The sequence below is a fragment of the Tasmannia lanceolata genome, unplaced genomic scaffold (assembly GCF_043159265.1).
Source record: "Tasmannia lanceolata isolate RefF3 unplaced genomic scaffold, GAP_Taslan_0.1 ptg000005l, whole genome shotgun sequence".
NCBI lineage: Eukaryota > Viridiplantae > Streptophyta > Magnoliopsida > Canellales > Winteraceae > Tasmannia > Tasmannia lanceolata.
In genome coordinates this window covers 5,955,042-5,978,526 of record NW_027518682.1, presented here as the reverse complement: position 1 = coordinate 5,978,526, position 23,485 = coordinate 5,955,042, and the positions used below count along the sequence as shown (strand labels likewise).

Below are 23,485 nucleotides of genomic sequence, written 5' to 3'. Positions count from 1 at the left end.
TTATTAAGTAGGCTCCAGTTCTACACACTCACATTGAACGATCACCATTCTTCCATGGTGGGTTTCTCCAAATCCTCAGCTTATGCATGCCTCATTGATCATTCATTGAACATGGCCTATTCGAGAGGCTAGGGTGATGGTGCATAGGCTCGTCGTGGTCCATTAGATCAGAAGACACATCACTTCTACAAGTAACTCAAGAAAGATCATTTCCCTGAATATAATCATGTATAAAAATACCACAGATTTAAGAGAAAGATCAATGAAAACTTTATTGCCATTGTGAGGTAGGTCTAGATCGATAACCAGTCATGACGAATGACCTACCTTTGCTATGTTCTTTCAATTTTCCATTAAGATAACATTTGATAGATAAATTAAGGCAATACTGCATTTATTAATGTAATTATGTCTAGTACAATGAAGTGGGACTCAATTAGTTGGCAATTCCAGCTCATGCCGCCTTCGACAATCATAGTACATCACAACATTTCACATGCAATTCATCTGATATATAATTACGGAGAATTTATACGATGAAGGGCCTTATAAGCACGTAAAGGTGGTGAAACAGAAGTACCACCCTTGATATTTGATCCAACAGCAGCTTGCTCAAAAGAGTGAGCTGATGTTGGATCAAATATCTGGGATGGGATGATGGGTACGTGTTTATATGGCCCTTCATCATATAACTACCTAACACATATATTGGTATAATATACCACTAATGCACTTATAATTTTGGTTTCGGTATTGTTTCAGTGGGGATGGAAATGAAAATATTTCGGTCATTTCGTGTTGATTTCGGGGGAAATTTATAATCATGCCTCAGGGGCAAAATTTATAATCATACACTCGTAGTTTAATAATAGAAGTCCTCACGTGTAACATTCAAGCTAAATGGCAAAACCTAATTGCAAGTACGATATACTAGCTAGATCATTGTGGTTGTCCTCTATTTTGCCTTGCTCTATCTCCATCCATGGTCACACTGACAATTTTTGCACCGATAGTAGAGAAATGGAGTGTTATGTGAACATGTCATCGCTGGCTCATAAAAGTTTTTGTTTTGTTTTATTTTAGAATTGGATAGCCATTAGAGAGTTTGGGAGGAGGGTTCACAAGTGATATTAGAGCAAGGTGTTCGATTGGAATACCAATTTGTATTTGGATTTTCTTCGAGGGGATATCAAGGTGAAAATATTGGTTTGTTCTTTGGTTGCTTCGAGGTGATATCGAGGTTGGAAGAAGAAATGGTGGAAAGTGTAGGCAGGGATCGAGAAGCTCAATAATACCAATTGCATCTATTGGAAGTCGTGCTTGGAGTCGTATCTTATGGGCCATGATCTATGGGAGATAGTGAATGGCAATGACACTGAGGCACCAAAAGAATATCCTGCGGAAGTGGAAGATCCGTGCCAGAAAAGCGTTATATATATATTGAAAGCGTCAAGGCATGAGTTGATTGAGCATATTAGAGATGCAAAAACTCCAAAAGAAGCGTGGGAGACACTCTCATCTCTCTTTTCAGGAGCGAATGATGCACGGTTGCAGGTGTTGGAGAACGAGATCTGTTCATTAACATAATGTAATTTATCCGTCTCTGATTATTTTATGAAGTTAAGAACTTTGTGTAATGAGATATCTCAGTTAGATGAGGAATCTAGGATTAGTGAAAGTCGGATGACACGTGCCTAGATAGATGGGTATCACTTAGAGTTGAATAAATTAGGATTTAGCAATATCTAAATTGGCTTTTAATATTAATTTACGTGGCTGGTAGCAATATTTTTAGTACTTATTTATATTTAGTAGGATATGGAGATTTGATATAACTCTTAGCATATTGGCTACTCTTAGAATAGAAAGCTATTATTTAATTAAGTAGATTTGGGTAGGATTCTTATTAAGTAGGAAAGTTGAATAAGATCTATGGGTTATAAATAAGTTGTAATCTTCTATTTCATCAATGAAGAAAATTGTTTGAGAAAGTGTCTTGTGCACAAAGGAGGACTGATCCTTCCCTCGAAGTGGATCAAGAGGTTGATCTTCTTCCTAAGAAGATCGAATCATGTTACGAACCGATTCGGGTTCGTAACATTGGATGCTAAGCTTGATCATTCGCGGCTTGAGGCGAACTTGCGGATCCCCGTTGTGCATCACTCGAATGGAGGGTGCGAATATCGTCTTGAGGAAAGCGACTTTGTAACGCGCCTTGAAGCATCATGTTCTTATACATCTCCACCAAAGTTCATCCCCAATGGATTTTCACCAACAAATTCTGAAGACGATACAGTGACGCAGGGAAGAAAAAGGAAGAAAGCAATCGCCAAGCAGACTCAAATGGGCCCAAACTGTAAAACTGAGAAGAAGGAATTTGCAAACTCCCCACCCAAATAACCCACAGTACAATTATCAAAATAGGGAAGAGGAGGAGACTAGCAACTCTTCAAAATCCTACGCTGAAAATGAGATGGGAAGAAAAACAGGCTTGGCAAGGGCATGTAATTTTAATTGGCCCATTTTGTATCCCCCCTTTGTTCCCTTGTGGATTAGAAAGCGTGACGCATTAGGCTCCTGATTGTATTATCATTATTTTTATCCTGCCTAACCCAGCTTACCTATAATAAAAAAAAGTTAGTAGACGAAGAAAACACAGCAGGCTAAAGACGGGTTGAATTGTCTCTTGTTTTTAAAATTGTCTCTTGTTTTTAAAAGATTGAATAAAAAGGATGGATGAAAAGGAGAGGTTGAAACAAGACGTTGTGCTAAAATACTCAAGACATGTCACCATTACTCATCATCAAATTCTAAAATCTGTAAATCCCGTCATTCATCACTTGCTCATCATATTTATCTAATTAAAGGGGTCATGCATAAAAAAATAAAAATATTTTAAAATTTATGAAAGAGATATGGGGAGATCACATGGGCTTACATTTTCAACTCATAATCGAATTAGATTGTTTAAGAGATAGTGACTTAGGCCCTGTTGGTTTTAGATTTTTATAACGGATTGTGAGTCCAAAACTGATTATTGAACTCAACATTTACGTTTAATTTTGAGTCCAATAATTCAGTTGTCAAAATCTAAAACGAATAATCTCCTTTTTTCTCCACATCCAAAACTGTATTGTGAAACATGGCACGATCTCCATCGCTTAATGAGATTTTTTGGCGTAGGTGCTTAATGAGATTGACGGCCATGGCAAGTGAGATGACTTAGACGATGATTCTTCTCCCTCTTCTAAATTTAGTAACTGTGTACAATATTGTACTTAAGACAACCATGATGGACGGTCTGATTCAAAATAGATCCTAACATTTGTCTCAAAAAATCAAAATCTCATAAAGCAATCCAAAAAAAGGCATCCAAACAAATCAAGACGAAGACATTATCGGTGAATCCATTGACGCACCTAGGGGTGTAAATGGATATTCGGAAATTCGATTACCGTCCGCATCCAAATCCGTTTAAAGTGAATATTATCCGAATCCGTTTCAAGCGGATATTATCCGAATCCGTTTATGAGATATCCGGCTCTTAGCGGATGCAAATCTGGTAAATGGTATATCCGATCCGTTTAACATCCGAATCCGAGAAGTAAATCATTTTTATTTATCATTAATATTTATTTTTAGTAATGACACACTATCTTTTGTTTCTATAAGAAAAGTGAATATTCTTTTTAGAAAAATAAAAATAAAAACAAAAATTGCCCAAACCCATTCCATCAAAATAACCCAAACCCATTCCATCATATACAAAAAAATAAAAATAAAAAACCCAAAGACCACTACCAACACTATCATCCATCCCCATCGCCTCACTCTCTCTGCCTTTGTTTTAAAAGGAAGAAGATGATCTCATATATTTTAGGGTTTGAGAGTTAATTTTGTGAAGAGAATGTAGAGGTCTAGTTTTAGGGTTTTGGAAAATTCATTCGAGTAAGTAGGAGAAAAAAGATAAAGTGCTGTAATAAAATGTTCGAATTACCGGATAAACGGATACGGATAATATCCGAATTCGAACAATATCTGACGGATACGAATTCGGTAATAAATATTAAATATCCGTCGAATCCGAATTCAGATAGTGTATACTGTAATCGAATTCGAATATAGCCATATCCGCTCCGAATTCGATCCGTTTACACCCCTAGACGCACACGCACCCCCTACTTTAGGCTGAACTTGCCAAAAGTCGAGTGGCTTTTGTTCGAAATAGGAGAAACAAAAGAAAGGGTCGGAATCGAGGGTAATTCGTATGGGAATTTGCCTTTAACTATAAGTTGCCAACGTGGCATTATCTCTTAAAAAAGAAATCCATGGATCCAATCAGCAGCCAAGACTTTATCTTTTTCCTACGTGGCAGAGGTCCATTGGAACTCTTAGATATCTTAGTAGGTCCAAATTGGTATCGGCACCGCATCCGAATCAAAAGTGATATGTCGATGAAACGATACCCTTTTTGTGCGGAGATATCCTCGGTGGGACCCACCCCCTTCTCTATTATCTTTTAAAAATTTTGTTCCATAATGATTAGGACACGTGTTAACCTCGCTACCATCAAATATTTTGGCTTTCTCACTGCTGTTACCAAATGCTGGTCTCCCGCGATATTTAGACGTGAATTTAGTGTGAGATATTTGATAAGGGATTTGCTAAGGACTGTCGCAGAAGGCATATAGCAGACAGTTATTGCATGAGAGAGCAGCCACATCATATGCATTAAATGAATAAGACAACATCTGTTGGAAAGTGAGCCTACTGGGCTGCTCTCTCATCGAACGTCCCATTTGATAATAATATTTTACTTTTTCTTCAACAGACGATAAAATAATAAGGGTGGATCTTCCCATGACTTCGTCGTGTGACTATCATCAATTTGCATCAATAGTGGAAGTGATATATTCGCCCCCTTTTCCTTCCCCAGGCCACCCCCTTCAGTGTATTTATAATTTATTACTAGTTACTACTGTTTTTACACTGAATTAAGTGGCCCGGGAAAAAGGGGGGCAAATATATCATTTCTCTCATAACACAGCGCAAATGAGGTGGCCCAAATTATTTAAAATGCGGGACATGATATATATCCACACCCTTTTTTTACTTGATACAGCCCCCCTAATGTAAAAGCGTAGTTAAATATACACTAGAGGCGGCTGTCCCATGTAAAAAGGGAATGAATATATATATCCGCCCCTTTTGATCACGAGGAACACCCCCTGTCAGGGATACTGAATTCCTCGAATTCCTCTTTAGTCAATGATGCACTGACAGGGGGTGTTCCTGGTGATCAAAAGGGGCGGTTATATCATTTCCCTAAAAAAAAAAAGGGGGGGGGGGGGAATGATAAATAGGGCCTGTTTTCTTCCATTGGAAACCCTCTTTCAGTGTAAAAAGAGTTGTCATAAACACACTAAAAGGGTGGCCCAGGGAAAAAATACGAATACCCTCAAAAAGGGTCTGATAATGGGGCGAACTCCATTGTTTTACATTACTTAAACAGCTGTAAAAGGTGATTAGAATTCTCAAAATTCTCTACACAGCGAATCAGAAAGTATGAAACAAGGTAAGTTCGACCCATTATCAAAACACTGTCGTTGGATATCCGAAGCTCATCCCCTTTTCTTTCCTGTTCCACCCCCTTGCAGTGTAAAAAGAGCAGCCGTAAATAGTAAATACACTGAAGAGCGTGGGTGGCTCAGGGAAGAAAACACCAGTCTGATAACCACACAACCATGTTTTGATATTGAGGCGATCTCACCTTGTTTTACACTGTTTACCTCGAAGCGATTACAAAAATCTCTCGACAGCCAATCAGAAAGTGTGGAACAAGGTAAGTTCAACCCATTATCAAAACAAGGTGGTCGGATATCCAGAGCCTATAAAAAAAAAAAACAACGGTTGGCTGATAAAATATTCCCGTCTCTCAAACCACGGCAGCAATGGTTGATGAAAAACTCATCTCTAGGGTTTCCAAATTCCTTATTAAAAGACCAACAGTAGTTCTCTGATGGATCAACCATTACTCTCTCGAGCTCCAAATCCCTCTTCTTCCTTTTCTTACAGAGCTAATACTCTCAGTTTCAGATTCTTGGATTTTCCGCCAAGAAAACCTAAGAATTTTGATGGCGTGCGAGTATCAATTCCCTCCATTAGAGCTTCTGCAGAACAGAGTGGAGAAGGTATTGAAGGAGGAAGGAATGGAGAGAGGAGAAATTTTTCTGGACCTGCTATGGAGGTTTCTACTTTCAATCAGAGCTTTAATGATACAGAATTCCCTGTTTGGGAGAAACTCGGTGCTGTTGTGAGGCTCAGTTATGGAATTGGTGAGTTTCTTTAGCTTTTGAATTCGTGATAGTTCTTCATCTGTATTTCTTTCGTATTTTTTATTGCATACTTGATCTATCATTTCTTCATCTTCTTAGGAAGAAAAAAGAAACGTAGCGCCAAACTCTTCTTTATATTGGAAAATGCTTTTCAATTTTTGGGTTCTCTTTGCTTTCTTTTACTCTCACTAGATTTAGCTGCATGAATAGATTGCTCTTATTGATTGTGGATATTTGATGTAGTTCCAGTGATTAATGTGATAAGTGTTTGTTTTGGGTATAGGATCTTAAGTCTAGCTTTGTTTTCACTGTTTGGTCTGATTTTCTCTGTCTCCTCTGATTGGATATTTTGGTTCTTGCGAGATATTAGGCATATATGTCGCCATGGCTCTAGCAGGAAAGTTCATATGTTCCATCACTGGAGTTGATACTACAGGAGGATTCCATCCATCTTTAAATGCTATTCTAGAGGGACTTGGATATGCTGCTGCTCCAATTATGGCTCTTCTCTTCATATTAGATGTATGTGGATCACTCATTTCATTTTACTAATTGTGAGCTGTTGATGTATTTATTCATTTTCTCTTAACTTCCTGAATATCCAGTTTATTGGAGGGCTTTTTTTTCCTTCTTCTTTTGTAATATTTTATTTGTGAACCTGTTCAAATGGAGTGACTTGGTTTACAGGATGAAGTTGTTAAGTTATCACCTCAAGCACGTGCTATTAGAGATGTGGAAGATGAGGAGCTGCGGAGTTTCTTCTTTGGGATGTCACCGTGGCAGGTAATATCCGATGATTGCTTTGAATTCAGCCTTCTGATTGTTATGTTGTGCCTTGGGCCATCCTGAAAGTCAGGATCTAATAATTTTGGGATTTTTGCAGTTTGTACTAATCGTTACTGCAAGTTCAGTTGGTGAGGAGCTTTTCTACCGCGCAGCTGTGCAGGTTCGACCTTATAAATGATGATCTTGGTTTGCTTTTATAATTTAAAAAAAATATAGTTTATTATTTATTTATTTGTAACAATGATGGAAAGATCTGCTATCATAAACAAAATTTACAGGAGGAACAGAGCATGCTCGATTGCTTTAACTGTTCTAGTTACTCCTCTAAAACCAAGGGATTTTATTTAAAGCAATTATTAAAGTGCCTTTGTTTGGAAGTTGGGATAGTTGGTGCATCGACCTTAGGATATTAAACCTCTCTTTTTTGTCTAAAGGATTTCCTTTTAAAGTTAGTTGACACTGGATCCACAATTCTTATTCCCTTAGACGGACTTGAACTTGAAGAGAAAAAATCATTTTCACTAACAAAAATAATTACAAGCTGAAGCAAAACAAATCGACATTTCCACGCAGGTTACTTTTGGCCGTTCGGGATTCGCAATTTGAAATTAGCTTCAAACATCCCACCCATAAGAATAATTTTCTGGTACTATTAAATGTTTTTCAAAGTGAGAAGAGTTTAAACAGAATCAGAGCATGCCTTTACTGAATTCCCATATGGTACTATTCATGCGTGGATTTCCCTGTTTTACTTTTGAACTCCTTACTGAGTGCTCAATTTACAATAACGCATGGGTTTCCCTCGTGAAACTGTGACCTCTTCTATTTCAAATCCTTAATGTTTCTGAAGTGGTGGAAAAAAAATTATCTGTAATTGGGAGTCATTCTCTTCCTCCCTCGTGCTGATTATCTGCTTGGAACATTATAGGGGGCATTGACTGACGTGTTCTTGAGAAGCACTGAACTCGTGAAGGATGTACATGGAATTGCATCTCTGGTATGAGATTGATTCCTTTCCTTGTTTTATGTAATCATTCTTCCTGTCATTGGTACTTATTATTAGTCTCTTTTCAAAAAATAAATCACTGTTATTGTTATTGTTGCACTTCTTGTAGCTACCACTACATTAATTTTCTAATCTCTGCAGACCGGCATGCTTCCTCTATATGTCCCCTTTGCGCAAGCCTTTGCGGCTGTGATTACAGCTGCTCTTACAGGGTCTCTCTATTATGTGGCAGCCTCTCCAAAAGGTGCATTTGATATTTCCTTTCTCTCAACTTTTAGCAGTTCTTCTGTTCTGTTATCTCCTTTGTTTTGATTTATGATAGTGCTGATGTTATCTTTTCAGATCCAACTTACGTGGTTGCCCCAGTGTTACGGTCTCACTCTGGCCGTGAAGATCTCAAAAAGCTCTTTGCAGGTGTGATTAATTTTCCTGAACTTGCTAATGAGAACTATAATGCACAAAACTGCTGAAATCATGACTGAATCTCTGATAATTCTGAAGAAAAAATAATTAGTTATTAACCTGTAAATAATTTGCTGTAGAGATCAAGGCAGCCACTATACATTAATCACCATCAATTACAAGTTATCAGGCTATTTCTCTTATCATGATTGATGTTTATGTATTGTGCTAAACTAACTCATGCTGTGCCCTGCTTGCAGCGTGGTATGAGAGAAGAAAACTGAAGAAGATCTATTCTCCTCTTTTAGAGGGCCTTTTAGCTCTCTACCTTGGCTTTGAGTGGATTCAGGTAATTTTATTGAGCACTGATAATGCAATTTGCATGACAGAAAAGACACTGTGATCTGCATACACAATGAGACCCTTTCCATCAGAGAGGGTCCCACTCTGCAATACCTATCAACAAGTGCAGATTAAGTGTTCTCAAGGTCATTTAAATGTAAACTAGTACTCCAATTTTCACTCTCAACATAAAATTGGCCTAAAAGAAATTTTATGCCAATTTTCCTCTTAAAATGGGCGTAAAATTCGTTTTTCATCCGTTTTACCTTGAAAGAAACGGAGCTTAAGTATCACACCTTTCTTGGATCGCGGAGAAAAGCAACTGATTTTCATTTCGATTATGCAGACGGATAATATTCTCGCACCGATGATCACACATGGTATTTACTCTGCTGTTATATTGGGGCATGGCCTTTGGAAAATTCATGATCACAGGCGTAGGCTACGCCAAAGAATTCAGCAGCTGAGGGTGGAGAGCAGAAATTTAAATAAGTTGTAAAGCTGAAAAAATGGAGGTCGGCGGGAATAGGAATAATGTTCGGGCAAACTAACATGGCTGTGAGCTAATTTAGCTTGGCTATGGAGAATGTAGAATCCTCCTCAACGGATGGCAGAATATAGCATAGAGTCATTAGTCATTTCTCTCGTAGAAACAAACTCTGATTGATACGGAGACGTGCATTGTACACGAACACCACACTAGTTGTGTAAGGAAATCATAATTTGTATACCTAATATTTGTGATCAGGTAGATTTTCTTCTAGGAGGGTTGGTAAGAGGGTGGTGGTGTAAGGAAAACATAATTTGTAAACTAAATATTTGTGATTGAGTAACTTTTCTTCCAGGAGGGATGGTAAAAGGTAATATGATGTGTGCATGATAGTGGTGGTGTAAATGGGGTTAGTTAGTGGATGGACGTGTGTTTATGGGTGTTAGTTTTTTTTTTTGGGTAAGTTGGGTGTTAGTTATATAGCTTACGTGTTGTAGACTTGTGGGAGTAGTTATTGCCTATGTTTATGTAAGTGGGTTGTGGGTGTAGTTATTTTCTATGTGTTATGTAAGTGGGTTAATGGGATAGTGATGTGGCACTCCCTTTTGCTTGTATTTAAGTAGTAGTAAATCAATGAAATAGAAAGAAGAGAATTTTATAGCAAAGAAAACTTTATAGGAGAGTCATGGTTCCTCTCAATTTTAACCACTAGGGGGTCCGGTTACCTCGAATCAACCTCTCTCTTTTTCTATTTTCCTTCTGTTTATCTCTGTTACGGCCGATTAGGCACGTAACATATTACTAGTGTTTAAGCAATCAGACTTGAACGAAAAATCAACTAATGTAAAAATGAGTTGATTCGAGCAGTCAATGACTGGTGTGGTCAACTTTTCATCATTTCAAGCGAGCCAACTAATGTTTTTGACTGACTTGGTAGGACGAGAACTTTGGCAATGTAAATCAAATTTGACTCGTATAAGTTAATGATTGACTGAGGAGTTTTTAAAAAGAGTCACTATGGGGATAACAATCCATGGATAAGATGTTCCTAGGATTGGCTATCTTGCCTAGATAAATTTATCATTGTTTTTAGGGATAATTACATTTACACCCCCTCTAGTTTCTGACACATCCACTTCCACCCCTATAGTTTAAAACGTGACAAATACACCCCTGTAGTTTCAATTTGTTTAAGGTTTGCCCCCTCATCTGAAGGTTCGTTCATAGATTGAAGGGTTAGGATGATCCGATGGAGCTGATTTTTTGGGCACACCCTATCTATGTCAGGACCCATCAAATGAACGCTTTGGATCATCCAAATAATGTGGGCCCATACCCGAATCCAAACACTAACAAAAAATCATCCAAATAATGTGGGCCCACATTGTTTGGATGATCCAAAGCGTTCATTTGATGGGTCCTGACATAGATAGGGTGTGCCCAAAAAATCAGCTCCATCGGATCATCATAACCCTTCAATCTATGGACGAACCTTGAGCTGAGGAGGCCTACCTTAAACAAATTGAAACTACAGGGGTGTATTTGTCACGTTTTAAACTATAGGGGTGGAAGTGGATGTGTCAGAAAGGGGTGTAAATGTAATTATCCCTTGTTTTTTAGTACAAATCTGTTCTAATAAACTATGCGTGCTAAAAGTTTTAGGGATGTCAATGGGCTTCGGCCGCAGGCTAATGGGAACAAAAATTAATTTTGTAATCGGATCAGACCTGGATTCGGTCTATTGATATTTCGCTCAAGCCTGTGGGCCGAGTCCTGCCCATTAACAATAAAAGATTGGAATTTGACACCTTTGAGCTTGAGATGATGAAACACCTTATGTATGATGTTCCAAAAATGGTGTAATTGGTCATCAGCAAGGCAAACATGGCTTTGATTGGATAAAACACTTCTTAGTCCAAACATTCTTCGTTAAGACCTATGCCTCTAGCCCCAAGTCCTTTTATTTAATGAAGTAAAAACCTGACTCCTTTTCAAGGCCAAACAGGCCTAGTTAAGACCTAAACCTCTTTGTAAGCAAGGTTATTTTCATTTGATTTTTATTTGCAAACGGGACATTAAGGCCTCTTTGGAATCCATTAACTAGAGCATTTCAACATTATTTGCAAATAATCACGTTTAACTTCAAAATCAAATCATTTGCAAATAAGATTATCAGCAAATAATTTTTAGAGGTATCCTAAGAGCACCTAGACATGTACAAGGTTACTATTCATTTGGGGATTAATACCTACTTACTCCTGTTTGGATTGCAGGAATTTTTTTAAAATGATTGGAAAGGACAAATATTTGTAAATTTTCATAATTTTTTAACACATGAAAAACGATAACTTTAACCAAACCTATTCAATTTTCACTCGAGGGACCTTCAATTTATGATTATATCCCTTTAAATTAACCATAGTCATATTATTTCCCTCTAAATCGTGAAAAGAAAAAAAAATTCCCAAAATCTTTTTTTCCATCAAAATTATTTTCTTGCAAACCAAACAGGTAGGGGTGGCAAAATTGGCCGATCCGGTCCGGAACCGAAACCGAGCCGAAACCGAACCGAAAATTTGGTTTCGGTTTGGTTTAACCAAACCGATTCAAATTTCGGTTCGGTTCGGTTTGGGGTCAAACCGAACCGAAACCGAGCCGAAGCCGAAACCGAACCTAAAATTCAGTTTCGGTTTGGTTAAACCAAACCGAACCGAAACCGAACCATTGCCACCCCTACAAACAGGGCCTTAGTATAAATATTTGAACATCCAGAAACAGGTCAGACGCCCTATAGAAGAAAGGATGAAGTTTAGGAAATAACAGCAACACCGACACAAATTCTCACTCAAAACATATATGACTAGAGTAGGACTAGTTTACTGTAAAGCAGAAACATACCCAGACCAGTGACCACTTTGTTGCGTTGCACCAACAAATTACAGGTCTGAATGGCTGGTAACCATATAAAGGCAATCAAGGAGAACAAGATAACAACACAGAACACATATCAATGTAGTTGATATATGTTACGTGTAAAGGCAGTCAAGGAGAACAAGATCTCAACACAGAACATATATCAAAGTGGTTGATATATGTTGAAATTTCCCTTCTTTTCTATGCACAATTTAACGTAAGTGCTACTGTAATTATCATCTTTCAGTATCAAATAGTCTTCTGACCTCGCTCGGGGCCACATTTGTATGATTTTTCAACATCAACTGGCACTCCAACCCCCAGAACTTTGTCCAGGCTTCAACATTAGCTCAGAAAGAAATTACAAAAGTACTTATGTTGAAGGATTCTTCTTACAGAAGATAATTTATTCAAACTTTCTAATTTTGGTTATCTTTCTAGGAAATATCCATAGGAAAATCATACTGTGGATGTAGATGGCCATTAATGGGATACGGATGTGCATTCCTCAGCGGCACCATGTGAGCAAAATCACTTAGTTATTATCATCTTCCAATTGAGAGATGATGTTCAGAAACACTCCAAAACCCAGGCACATATCGGAGAAAAGGCAGTACTCATTCTTCGCATGGTATGTCGACATTAAACCTGCACATATCAAACCATTACATTAACAAGCGAGTTTTGGTAATTTAATTCCAGAAGATCTGGGAAATGATCCGGTGTTTCAACACCGATGGTGAAACTTCGCTATCAGTAAAAGGCCCAACACCATCTAATCAGTAATCAGAGTCTGGATGGAAATACGAAAAAAGGTTCACAGACCGACCTGGTCATAAGCGAGGAAACAAGAAAACCAAAAGAACATCACCACTCAAGGAATAGGGGCATCAATACAATGAACCTTCAACTATTGTGGCCTACTATGGATCATTTCTCAGAGATAATTCAAAAGAAAGTAATAGTTTATAGATCAGCAAACTAATTCTCGAGCTTATAAGATCCCTTCGAAGATCTAATTTTTGCTTTTAGAGAGTTTAGTGATTTTGGTAGTTTTTTCCCTATATCTTGTTTTTCTGATCCCTCCCCAACCATTCAACGTAATCAAAAGCAGCCGCTTCAAGTGGTTTTCTTTTATAAGAACAAAGCTAATGGCGGTGGACAAGTAACTGTGTACTCTTTCACTTGGTGAGTAAAAATCTATAATTTACTGGGTTTTTTATACATTCATTCAAAGTTGTTGGAATGATTTTGATCTATTGAGTGTAAATACGGGTGATAAGAAAGATTTTGTATGGAGATGTGCAAAAGGAAATTGAGGTGGAGGAAAAAAGGGGGTATATTAGATGTTTATTTTGTGATCGTTGGTGTATGAGAGGTATTAGCCACCTAAAGAATCATTATTGGGTGTTTTCATATGGGAAATTGGACAATGTACAATAAACTTGTTAATCACTGCAGTCTCTAACTGTCTACCTTATATTATTTGGCTGGTAACTTGGTAATGATAGTTAGATACTTAATTTTGTTAGTGCATTAAGCTCTTCACAAGGGCCAACTTGATATTCTTCCACATGGACCCCAGATGACGTAACCCTAGGAGAGTCGGATATAGTTAGAATTATCTATTTGCCCAGTGTGTTTATGATGTAGCACCAGGCAAATTGTTAGCTACTGCATATCATCTTATGAGGATACAATATGAATTGAAATGATGGCCCCAAATTCATCAATGAAAATTACAAAAGCCACCAATAATTGAAGGCTACTGATATTTCCACTACCATGTAACTCACAAGAATTTTCCTTTTTAATTGGCTGCTGAAAGCTTTTTGGGAATTGTAACAGCTTTTGACAGCTGGTTAAATAATAAAACACAAGGTGAGTTTGTCTCATTATCAAAACATGGTAGTGGGAATATCAGTATCCTAATTGAAAAGTTATTCCACTGGTATCACAGGGCAGCTTTGCAACCTCTAATAGTAGCCCAAAACTATCATACTGGTTCCTTATTCCAAAATAAATAGTAAAGTTAGTAAGGGTATTCATACCATAGCCCGTAGTTTGAACATCGAAACCTTCATCCTAGCATGAAATAACAGGAAGCTGATAGTCACTTTCATGAATTGAGGAGAACTCGCGAAGGCTAACAGCATAAAAAGAAATGGAATATGAACCTGCAATTCTCGGATCAACGGCAAAGTTCCAGTGATAGAGTAGGGTTTTACGACCCCAATTACTTCCTTGGTTGCTTTGCATAATACATGGAAACCACGAGAATCAAGATTACAAGCAACTCCGGATGTCATTGACTCATCAAAACTAATTGTAATCCTGTAGAAAAACATCACTGCAATGTTTAAAACTAATGAACCTTTCAAAAAAAAATGTTAAAAACTAATGAACCAGTAAAAGATAACATTCTCTTATCAAAACTATAAGTAAGCCTCGGAAAGACACCATTCCCTTGCCAAAACTAATTGTAAGCATGGGAAAAGCCAATATATTTGCAAATTTGCACAAGTTCTTCACTTTTCCAAAATTATTAATTCTTAAATAGATAAGTAAATATGTGGAGATATATTAACATGCCTACATAAGCCACTTTCTTGAATTATGTCTTCGTCCCAGAAACAAATGTTGTATAACCTCTCGGAGAAGAGATTCAATTTATTTTCCAGCCAAAATTTTAGTGCAGAAATTTTATTCTGGATCACAAAAATAGGCCAAAAGGCCACCCCTCTCCACAGTTGATTTTTCAATGCCTGGTTTGAGACCCATAGTCTGAAATATAACCTTTTTCTCATTCCGAATGACACATGATTTTGTTCAACAAAAGACACAAGTTGATGCCGATGCATCTTTGTGATTAAAGAAAAAGGGAAATATCTGCCATTTTAGAGAACTGCAGAGAGATATCATTCTTACTGAAATTTATGATCTATGGACACGGACCCTCCGTGTCGAGTGTCGACTTGGATACGAGGTGTCTGACACGGTAACTACTAAAAAACGAGAAGCGGAGACACGCCCATACACTCACACATAAAAATTACTGAACATTAATCATAAATGTGATATTCATTTAACAAACTAATAAATCTTAAAATTAAGAACCTGAATCAAACAAACATGAGATAACGAGACTCCAATCTGCAGCAAGAATGAGAAACCAAAAGGATAGAATGGATCTAATATTGGAAGAAGAGTATGTTTTCTTTTTTTTTTGGTGGGGGATTGGGGGGATACAACAAATATTAGTTAAAGAAGATTTAATAATAAAGAGAAAGTAACACAATATTTCAATACTAAAATAGTATTTCACAGTTGCCACGGTACAAAACGTGTCGACACGCCCACATTAAGTTTGACAGGGTTACAAGTGTAGAAAGGGGTGCCGATGCATATCGACAAGCGTATCCGTGTCGACAAATGTGTCAGCTATAAATTCAAAGTATTGGCTGAATTATAGACAAAAATTGATATCAAGGGGAAAAACAATACGAAGAAAACCACACCTGCCCTTCAAATTTTCATCTGGGAGGACATACTTTGACACCGGGCCTCGTACATCTAGCTTCTCTATGTTGGCATTTATATCATCGACATATTCCTGTAATTTCTTTGCCACATCTGCTGTGCTGGAATAGTATCAAATGGAGAACAGGAATTAGTCGGTTACAGCTACTCTCTCTGCCTGGATTACGTTTCTTATAATTAAGAAATTTCAAAAAAATAAAAGGAAGTTGGGAAGAGAACAGAGAAGGGAAGCAAAATTATAAGTTCTGAATGGCATACTTACTCGTAAAAGGGAGTTAACCTGCAATGCAGAGAAACGTAGAGTTAGGCACCACATTTATTTAACAGCATTACAAAAATCCTGACACGTTATGAATGAAAGAAAATATTTGTGTGCATTATCATGTAAGGAGAGCAGAACCAAGAGCAACTACTATTATAAATCCGTTGATGGAAACACATTGCCTTAGATTCTTTTGAGGCTAGCAGCCCCTGTCTAGGACTTGTGGTAACAGAATTGGTCTAAATGATAATAACTGATATAAGGATTGGACAGAGTGCAGCATGGAGTACAGGCATTTCCAAGTAAAAACTAGCCTATAACAAAAAGAGAAGCACTAAGTCCCTCATTATACCAAATCAGGAAAAGTCAGAGAGAAAAGTGGTTAATTGTGAGCAATCTGTGAGTTAAAAAAATGTTCATGTATTGTTAATTTTCTGATAATTTGCACATTTTGGAGGGTGATTTAACCATAATTGAAAATTTAACGAAGTGGATTTCTCATAAATTTCAAAAATTGCAGCTATAAGGAAAATTATGGATAATCACAAGTCACAACTTATGTTATCATATTTCTTGAGACTCAACAAGTAAACAAATGGAGAACTGCTGATAAAGATCTCTAAAAATTCCTTAGAGAATTTCATCTCTTCTTACTCAGTGGGAAAGAGGCTGGGTGTGAAACGAAGGGAAACCACACAATTCTGATTAGTGATTCAAATAGCAGAAAATTTTATTTCTCGTCTAAGGGAAGATTTGAGATCCAATCTAGTATTCAATTTGAACAACATGATATGCAAAAATATTCTAAATTGTTTTATGGCAATAGTTTTTTAAAGACAAATGATGCCCTTCCATTTTCATTTGGTTTGATAAAGAGCCATTAAATCACAACAGCTGCCACTAGACTTCTGAAAGAACACTCAAATGAGCACATATTGGTAGGTTCTCAATAGCAAAAAACAAACCTTACATCCCCTGAAACTGTACACTCAGCTGGAATCTGATTGATACCACCTCCTGGATCTGTATAACAACAAATGAATGTCGATTATGAGATGTTATCGAACTAAAAAAAAAGATTTCTGAACTCTACCACACATTAGGAAAATTAGTTTTGGATGAATAATGAAAAATGGTTATACAAACACACACCAGATAACACAAGGTAGGCAAACAACTTACAACTCCACTGAGTCGGTTTCATGGTTGATGGTGTTGCAAACCCATAAACCTGTTCCTTAGGGTGTGGAGGGAAGTCCCTGTAAAATCGCAGCTGAATCTCTTTAAATGCTTCCATGAGTAACTCAAGCGGATTGATAGCCTGAAGATACAAAAGGATCACGAGTATTGCTCCCAGAATTCAATAATATGTTATACTACTTGTATAGAAATATATATAAAAAAGGGCGGCCCAGTGCACGAGGCTCCCGCCATTGCGGCGTCTGGGGAGGGCTAGATGTACGCAGCCTTACCCCTGCTTTGCAGAGAGGCTGTTTCCGTGACTTGTATAGAAATATCAAAGCAAATAAAAGGTGGTGTTTACATTATCTGGGCCAAAGTTATCATGGAACCTGTTTCACTAAATAGGACCCAGGGAATAACAACATGACCAGAACTAGAACTTCAAAAATAGTATCTGGGAACTTAAATGAGAAAACTACATCTAAAAAAAAAAGTGTAGTCAGGGCTATTTTATTCCCATGCCAATGTTTGCATTAACCCACCCATAACATAGCATGGATAAGGTACCAAAGAACATCTTTCAATATTCATGTCAATTACCTCTAAGACTTATGATACCAGCATGAAGATGCCACGCAGTACCTATTGGTACCCATTTGGGAAGTATGATACAGAGGCTATCCCCCATGTCAATTAAGTATTTAACACTGGCATGAACACTAGGCATTGCTGGAGTTGTAACTCACATTGTAAGGTTTCATCCAAGTGACCAACAAAATGTGAAATAATATAGAAGCTTGATTAAGAATCCAGATGGGTGATTCATGAACCATGAAATACTCAACCTATGTAAATAGGCCACTCCATTTTTATTTTTATTTTTTTGAAAAAAAAATAGCCATGTTAAAATTGCTTGAGGAGACCAATCCACACTGCAGTTAGAATAAAACCTAGATTGAACTCTTCCTAGTTTCTTAGTACTTTTACATAATGCTTATATAATTTCATATCATTTATCTTAAAGCAATCTATATAATCATACGCTACCATTTATGGAACAATGTCTTTTTAATATCATTTTATAATTGGGTGTGTGTGAAGTTGTGTTGGCTTTTTAGTAGTCTGCATATTTAGTGCTGAGATATCCGTACCTAAGTTAATGAGACAAACGAGTATACATTTTGAAACTTCTTTACACACTTCCGGCTAGAAATTCCCCAGACCCACTGAAAAAAAAAAAAATTTTGAAATATCGTTGCAGAAACATGGACAGACGTGCAATTCTCAACCACATGAAGAAACCCGCTTGTGGTTGAGTACCAACGACACACCAACACGTGTGTGGAAATTAAACACTGATTTAGCACAACCATGCAATGATATCTTATTGCTGCATGAACATGGAATAAACAGCGCTGACTACAAGTCATTTGAATTGGACTACCTTGTGAGGAAGACCACTATGAAAAAGCTTCCCTGTTGCCCGGAGCTTCCATGCTATCATTCCACCAGTACCTATGCAAGGCTGTTTGTCAGCCGTATCTATCCAAAACCTGCATGAAAACAAAGTGCATGAACAAAATTTAAACTTGTGCAGTGTAGTGAAAAAGTTGTATGAGTTTGTCTTTTGTAGAAGAAAGAAGTAAAATCCCAACCTCAAAATAGCAGGTCATCAAAAAGGAAATTTGAAAGTAAATGGCAGACATAAAGCTTTATCATTAGCCTTTATTCTTATTTTCTTGGTGCAACAAAGGAATTCCTTAGCATAGTGGAAAGAATAGTATGGTATCTACGACATTTTATCATCAGCCAGAAGACAACATGATTTATAATTTATTCAGATTGGGTCCAAAGAACTAACCGAGATTTAAAAGAAATGCTCTATGGAGACGACAGATATTATTTTCTTGGTGCAACAAAGGAATTCCTTAGCATAGTGGAAAGAATAGTATGGTATCTACGACATTTTATCATCAGCCAGAAGACAACATGATTTATAATTTATTCAGATTGGGTCCAAAGAACTAACCGAGATTTAAAAGAAATGCTCAATGGAGACGACAGATATGTGGGAGTTATATAAACTTCCATTCTGTTTTTATCTGTTGGAGAAATTTAAAAAGATGGAAAGGGGGCTCGGAGGGGAATTAAGATGTTTTAAATCATAAGAAGATTTTCCCTCATTTTGGAGAAACCAGAAAACTATTTTCTGAAAAGAAGTACTCTTGCAAAAGGTCTTTTCAGATTGGCCTTCAGTTGATCCAACCTTAGAAACCAATCAATGTTTCGATAGAAGATGGATCAAAGAATGTTATTACATGTGAATCATGATTCATTTGGAAGACTCAAAATAGTAATTATATGTAGCTTTTGCAGTAGAAACTGATCTAGATCTCTAAAATCTAAACAAATACCAAAATCCACTGAAGGGGTTTTGTCCTTCACTTCAATTTTCTTTTCATTATGAACCAGGATTCCTAGTCATTTCCTCTTTCATCAGAAGTCGAATTTCTATTTTCTTTGAAAATAAAATGTTCTATAACTGTAAGTAGGATACAAAACATCCCTTGCAAATAGGATATTTGTAACACACTGGACATTAAAAAATAGTCTGCATTCCAACACAAGTAAAAACCAGTCAATCAACACTCAACAGTAACTCTGATTCGAGCAATACATTATGAAACCACTGGATTAATCAACAGAAAACTCTTATCAAAATTTTCTACATACGGTGTTGTTGAATTATTATCAATCAGTAGAAGTGAACCCATGCCTGTCAGTTTAGAATTAAGAGAAGGCATTTCATTACCGATTTGTTCAACTCACGATAAACTAATGTTAAACTACATTACATTCTTACGAGATAATCATCCATGCTTTAAAAACAAATTGGCTTCCATTTCATTACAAAAGCAAATAGGGTACTTACAGAGGACCTTCCTTGAGCTTATTAAGTAACCCATCTTTGACAAGCATGTCCACACCAACCCCCAACACAGATGAATTTTCTTCATTGGCTATGAAGACAGCAACCACCGTAGACTTGAGCTTCGGCTTCAACTGTCCCAACTGCCGCATCAGCTCTGTCACAAGAGCTACATGCCCCAAACAATCCGTCGTCCCCCGGCCCCGCAGTTTATCTCCCTCAATACTCAAAGAGAAAGGATCAAAATCCTGCAATTAGAGTTATGATTAAATAACACCAACTACACAGCTTACGCTTTTGAAGTAATTGGTTGTTTCACATGGTATCAAAGCATTCAAAACCCAACAACTCCTTGATATTAAAAATCTACAATGTACGGAAAACCCCAGTAAAAAAAAAGGGGGGGGCTACACGTGAGGGGGAGTGTTGAATTATAAAATGATCAAATAACACCAACTCTAAATGCTTAAGCTTTTGGAGTAATTGGTTGTTTCACATGGTATCTCTTTTCAATTTCCATTCAAGAGTTCTTATGTGTTTCCACGCCCTTTGAGACCTCAAAAAATGGACAATCCTCCGTACAGTACCCAATAAGTTATTGGGTGCTCTTTTAATGGTTTCAGTGCCAACGGGATTATTGACAGTACCCTTTTTGGAGAATGTTAATAAATTCCAAAATCCAAATCTCATATACGATCTATTCATTCAATATTTCTCTTTTTAGAGGACAAATTTTCACATTTAAATCATGTGTCAGATATACTAATACCCCACCCCACCCCATCCATCTGGAAATCTTGGTTCAAACCCTTCGCTGCTGGATACAAGATGCTCCCTCTTTGCATTTGTTGAGATTTTTTCTCTACGAGCATAGCATAACCGTCGAGGTGAAGTGGGGACCTAAAATCGAATGGAACGATACATAGACAAGTAAATCCCTTATGAGTTCCAAGGTATTCCTTTAAGGGGATTCATCATTCGAGGGGACGCAGGCTCTGGAGAATAAGCATCGGCTAACTCTGTGCCAGCAGCCGCGATAAGACAGAGGATGCAAGTGTTATCCGGAATGATTGGGCGTAAAGCGTCTGTAGGTGTTGAAGCAAGCCCTACAGCCAATCCAGCAGCAATAACGGAAACGGCAGAAATCAGTGGATTCATGGTAAGCTCCTCGCACCAAAATAAAGAAATGGTTAATGATGAGATACGTCTAGCTAGGGCTGCAACAGGGTCAGGATGGGTCGGGTTTTTCAAAACCCTAGCCCAACCCTGGATCCCATTATCTCGGCCCTGACCCTGAGTCAGGGCTGGAAAACCTCAACCCATTACCCGCCCTACAGGGTATTGTGCTGGCCCTGGCCCGCCCTGATTGGGCAGGGCCGGGCCGGGCCGGCCCTAATTGACCCTAGTGCAAATACCTGTTAAGAGTGCCAAAAATAAAGCAACCACTTATCATATGGAACAAAATGATCAATAAACAGAGAAAGGGAACAAAATAAGACAATACGAATTCAACAACATGCGGGCAACAGAGACAATTGATAATAATAATCTAAAGAAACATCAATTCAAGATAATAGAAAATATTAGCAAAAGAAACATGCACAGATGGTTCAATTCTATAATAGAAAACTCAGGGTCGGGCCGGGTCACAGTACCCGAGGCATTAACCCAGAACCTGCCTGACCTGGGTAAAAAAAAAAGAACCCTAATCCGCCCTCAGGGTTAGAAAATCCAGCCCTGACCCTGTTCGGGCTCAGGGCGGGTCAGGGTTGACAGGGCCAAACTTGCACCCCTACGTCTAGCTGCTGTATATACAAGATATACAGATTCCTACACGATGGATTAACTATCAAGAAATCCCATGATTCAGTGTATTATTCATTACATACATGTGTATTTGTAATATTATTGAATCGTTTCATTCGCGAGGGGGAGTGTTGAATCATAAATGATTAAATAACACAAACTCTAATTAATTGGTTGTTTCCCACATAAGAACCAGAACCCATATCAAAGCACGAATAATAGTAGCCTTAATTAAAATTAACCCAATTAATTCTATGCTAAAAAATTTTCAATAGAAGGAATTACAACGATAAAAAGAAAAACCTAGAAAGGGTAAGAGAGAGAGAGAGAGAGAGAGAGAGAGAGAGGACCCAATCTTGAGGATTTGCTGTGACAACGTCTAAATGGCAACCGACGAAAGATAAGATCTTGCCGGGAACTGTTCCGGGGTACTCCACAATGATATTTCCACGCCCTTCTACGTAGCTTACGTGGTTTACGATCAGTGGGCCCTCTCCAGAGGAAGTGCTGTAAGGGAGTAGGACATCGAGCACGTGTCGAGCGACCCTGTCCTCTCTAGGAACAAGTTCCGGTGGGTTGTTCTGCACGTGCTTCGACTCACCTATGATTTTTCCCAGAAGGGTAACGAACGAGTCTCGATCAAGTTCTCCCACTATATCCTTCAAAGAGGAAGAAGAAGCCATGGCCATGGTTAGAGAGAAAGAGAGCAAAGGAATTCTTAAATAGAATGCTTTGACCTCATTGTAATAATGAAATAACGTATGCCCAATATTATGAAGGGGCCCCTCCGTCGTACGCATTCGCCCACTTATAACGTGAACAGTAGGCAACTTTAACGCTTTTTGACGTCAAATCTCGTTAAAAGGGAGTGAATACGTACTACAGAGGGGTGAAAATATCATCTCCCTATTATGTTTTCATTTTTTCTTTAAATTAAAGAAATTTGCTCAGAGATTTGTTAGAATATGTGAGATCTCACCGTTAGATTAGGTTGAGATCTGTAGATAGGATATATTAGGATACGAATCTGGATTAGGATGATTTCACCGTTAGATTAGCTTGAGATCTTTATCTTTCTTTGTTCATCACTCAAATGATCTATATCAGTACTATTTAGGGTTTGATTGTAATCATCTGAAATTTAGTAAAATCATTTTCTTCTCGAGATATTTCGTCTAATAGTTAAAAGAGGGGAGATTGCTCTACTTTTGAAAAGAAACTAAACGAACCTAGCATGCTTAGAATCTATACCAAGATAGAAAAGGAATAGAATAAATAGAGAATTCATCTATCGAAGTGGGAGCCGAATAAGGGAATCCTTATCTTTTCTTCTTTACGCCTTGGGAATCACATTGCACAAGCATTTATCTTTAAGTCCCTATAAGGCATTAAGATATGTGATTTTGTTGAGAGTATCTACAACTTCTAATAGCATATGACTCATCAAGTGATTTCTTCCAAGGATGATGAAAATGCATCCCTTGTTTTAACC

At 37.6% G+C, this 23,485-nt stretch overlaps 2 protein-coding genes across 2 annotated transcripts; one reads left to right on the top strand and one right to left on the bottom strand.

The window, feature by feature from the left end:
• The first annotated feature begins 5,843 nt into the window (after positions 1–5,843).
• On the top strand, positions 5,844–9,735 carry LOC143877242 (uncharacterized). Its single transcript, XM_077379180.1, has 9 exons — positions 5,844–6,335; positions 6,706–6,857; positions 7,023–7,118; positions 7,219–7,281; positions 8,050–8,118; positions 8,269–8,371; positions 8,470–8,541; positions 8,790–8,878; positions 9,218–9,735. Exons 1-9 carry the CDS (start codon positions 6,020–6,022, stop codon positions 9,368–9,370), a joined length of 1,113 nt encoding a protein of 370 aa, XP_077235295.1. The 5' UTR covers positions 5,844–6,019; the 3' UTR covers positions 9,371–9,735.
• A 2,750-nt stretch (positions 9,736–12,485) lies between these two features.
• Positions 12,486–22,709, bottom strand: LOC143877241 (Peptidase M20/M25/M40 family protein). The gene is made up of 10 exons (XM_077379179.1): positions 22,344–22,709; positions 20,191–20,435; positions 18,703–18,811; positions 17,259–17,397; positions 17,042–17,099; positions 16,077–16,094; positions 15,793–15,915; positions 14,452–14,608; positions 14,326–14,359; positions 12,486–12,922 (listed from the first exon to the last, which is right to left on the bottom strand). The coding sequence occupies exons 1-10, from the start codon at positions 22,680–22,682 to the stop codon at positions 12,810–12,812; spliced, it is 1,335 nt and encodes a 444-aa protein (XP_077235294.1). The 5' UTR covers positions 22,683–22,709; the 3' UTR covers positions 12,486–12,809.
• Positions 22,710–23,485: the final 776 nt, after the last annotated feature.

What these genes read in the sequence shown, in the direction of transcription:
- LOC143877241 (XM_077379179.1), bottom strand. Translation starts at nt 22,682, where the DNA reads ATGGCCATGGCTTCTTCTTCCTCTTTGAAGGATATAGTGGGAGAACTT. An exon ending in AAGCTCAAGGAAGGTCCTCT is followed by an intron (nt 18,812 to 20,190) that starts GTAAGTACCCTA and finishes GTTTTCATGCAG; the next exon opens with GTTTTGGATAGATACGGCTG. An exon ending in TGTTCAAACTACGGGCTATG is followed by an intron (nt 12,923 to 14,325) that starts GTATGAATACCC and finishes TGATATGTGCAG; the next exon opens with GTTTAATGTCGACATACCAT.
- LOC143877242 (XM_077379180.1), top strand. Translation starts at nt 6,020, where the DNA reads ATGGATCAACCATTACTCTCTCGAGCTCCAAATCCCTCTTCTTCCTTT. An exon ending in CTCTTCTCTTCATATTAGAT is followed by an intron (nt 6,858 to 7,022) that starts GTATGTGGATCA and finishes CTTGGTTTACAG; the next exon opens with GATGAAGTTGTTAAGTTATC. An exon ending in TTGGCTTTGAGTGGATTCAG is followed by an intron (nt 8,879 to 9,217) that starts GTAATTTTATTG and finishes TCGATTATGCAG; the next exon opens with ACGGATAATATTCTCGCACC.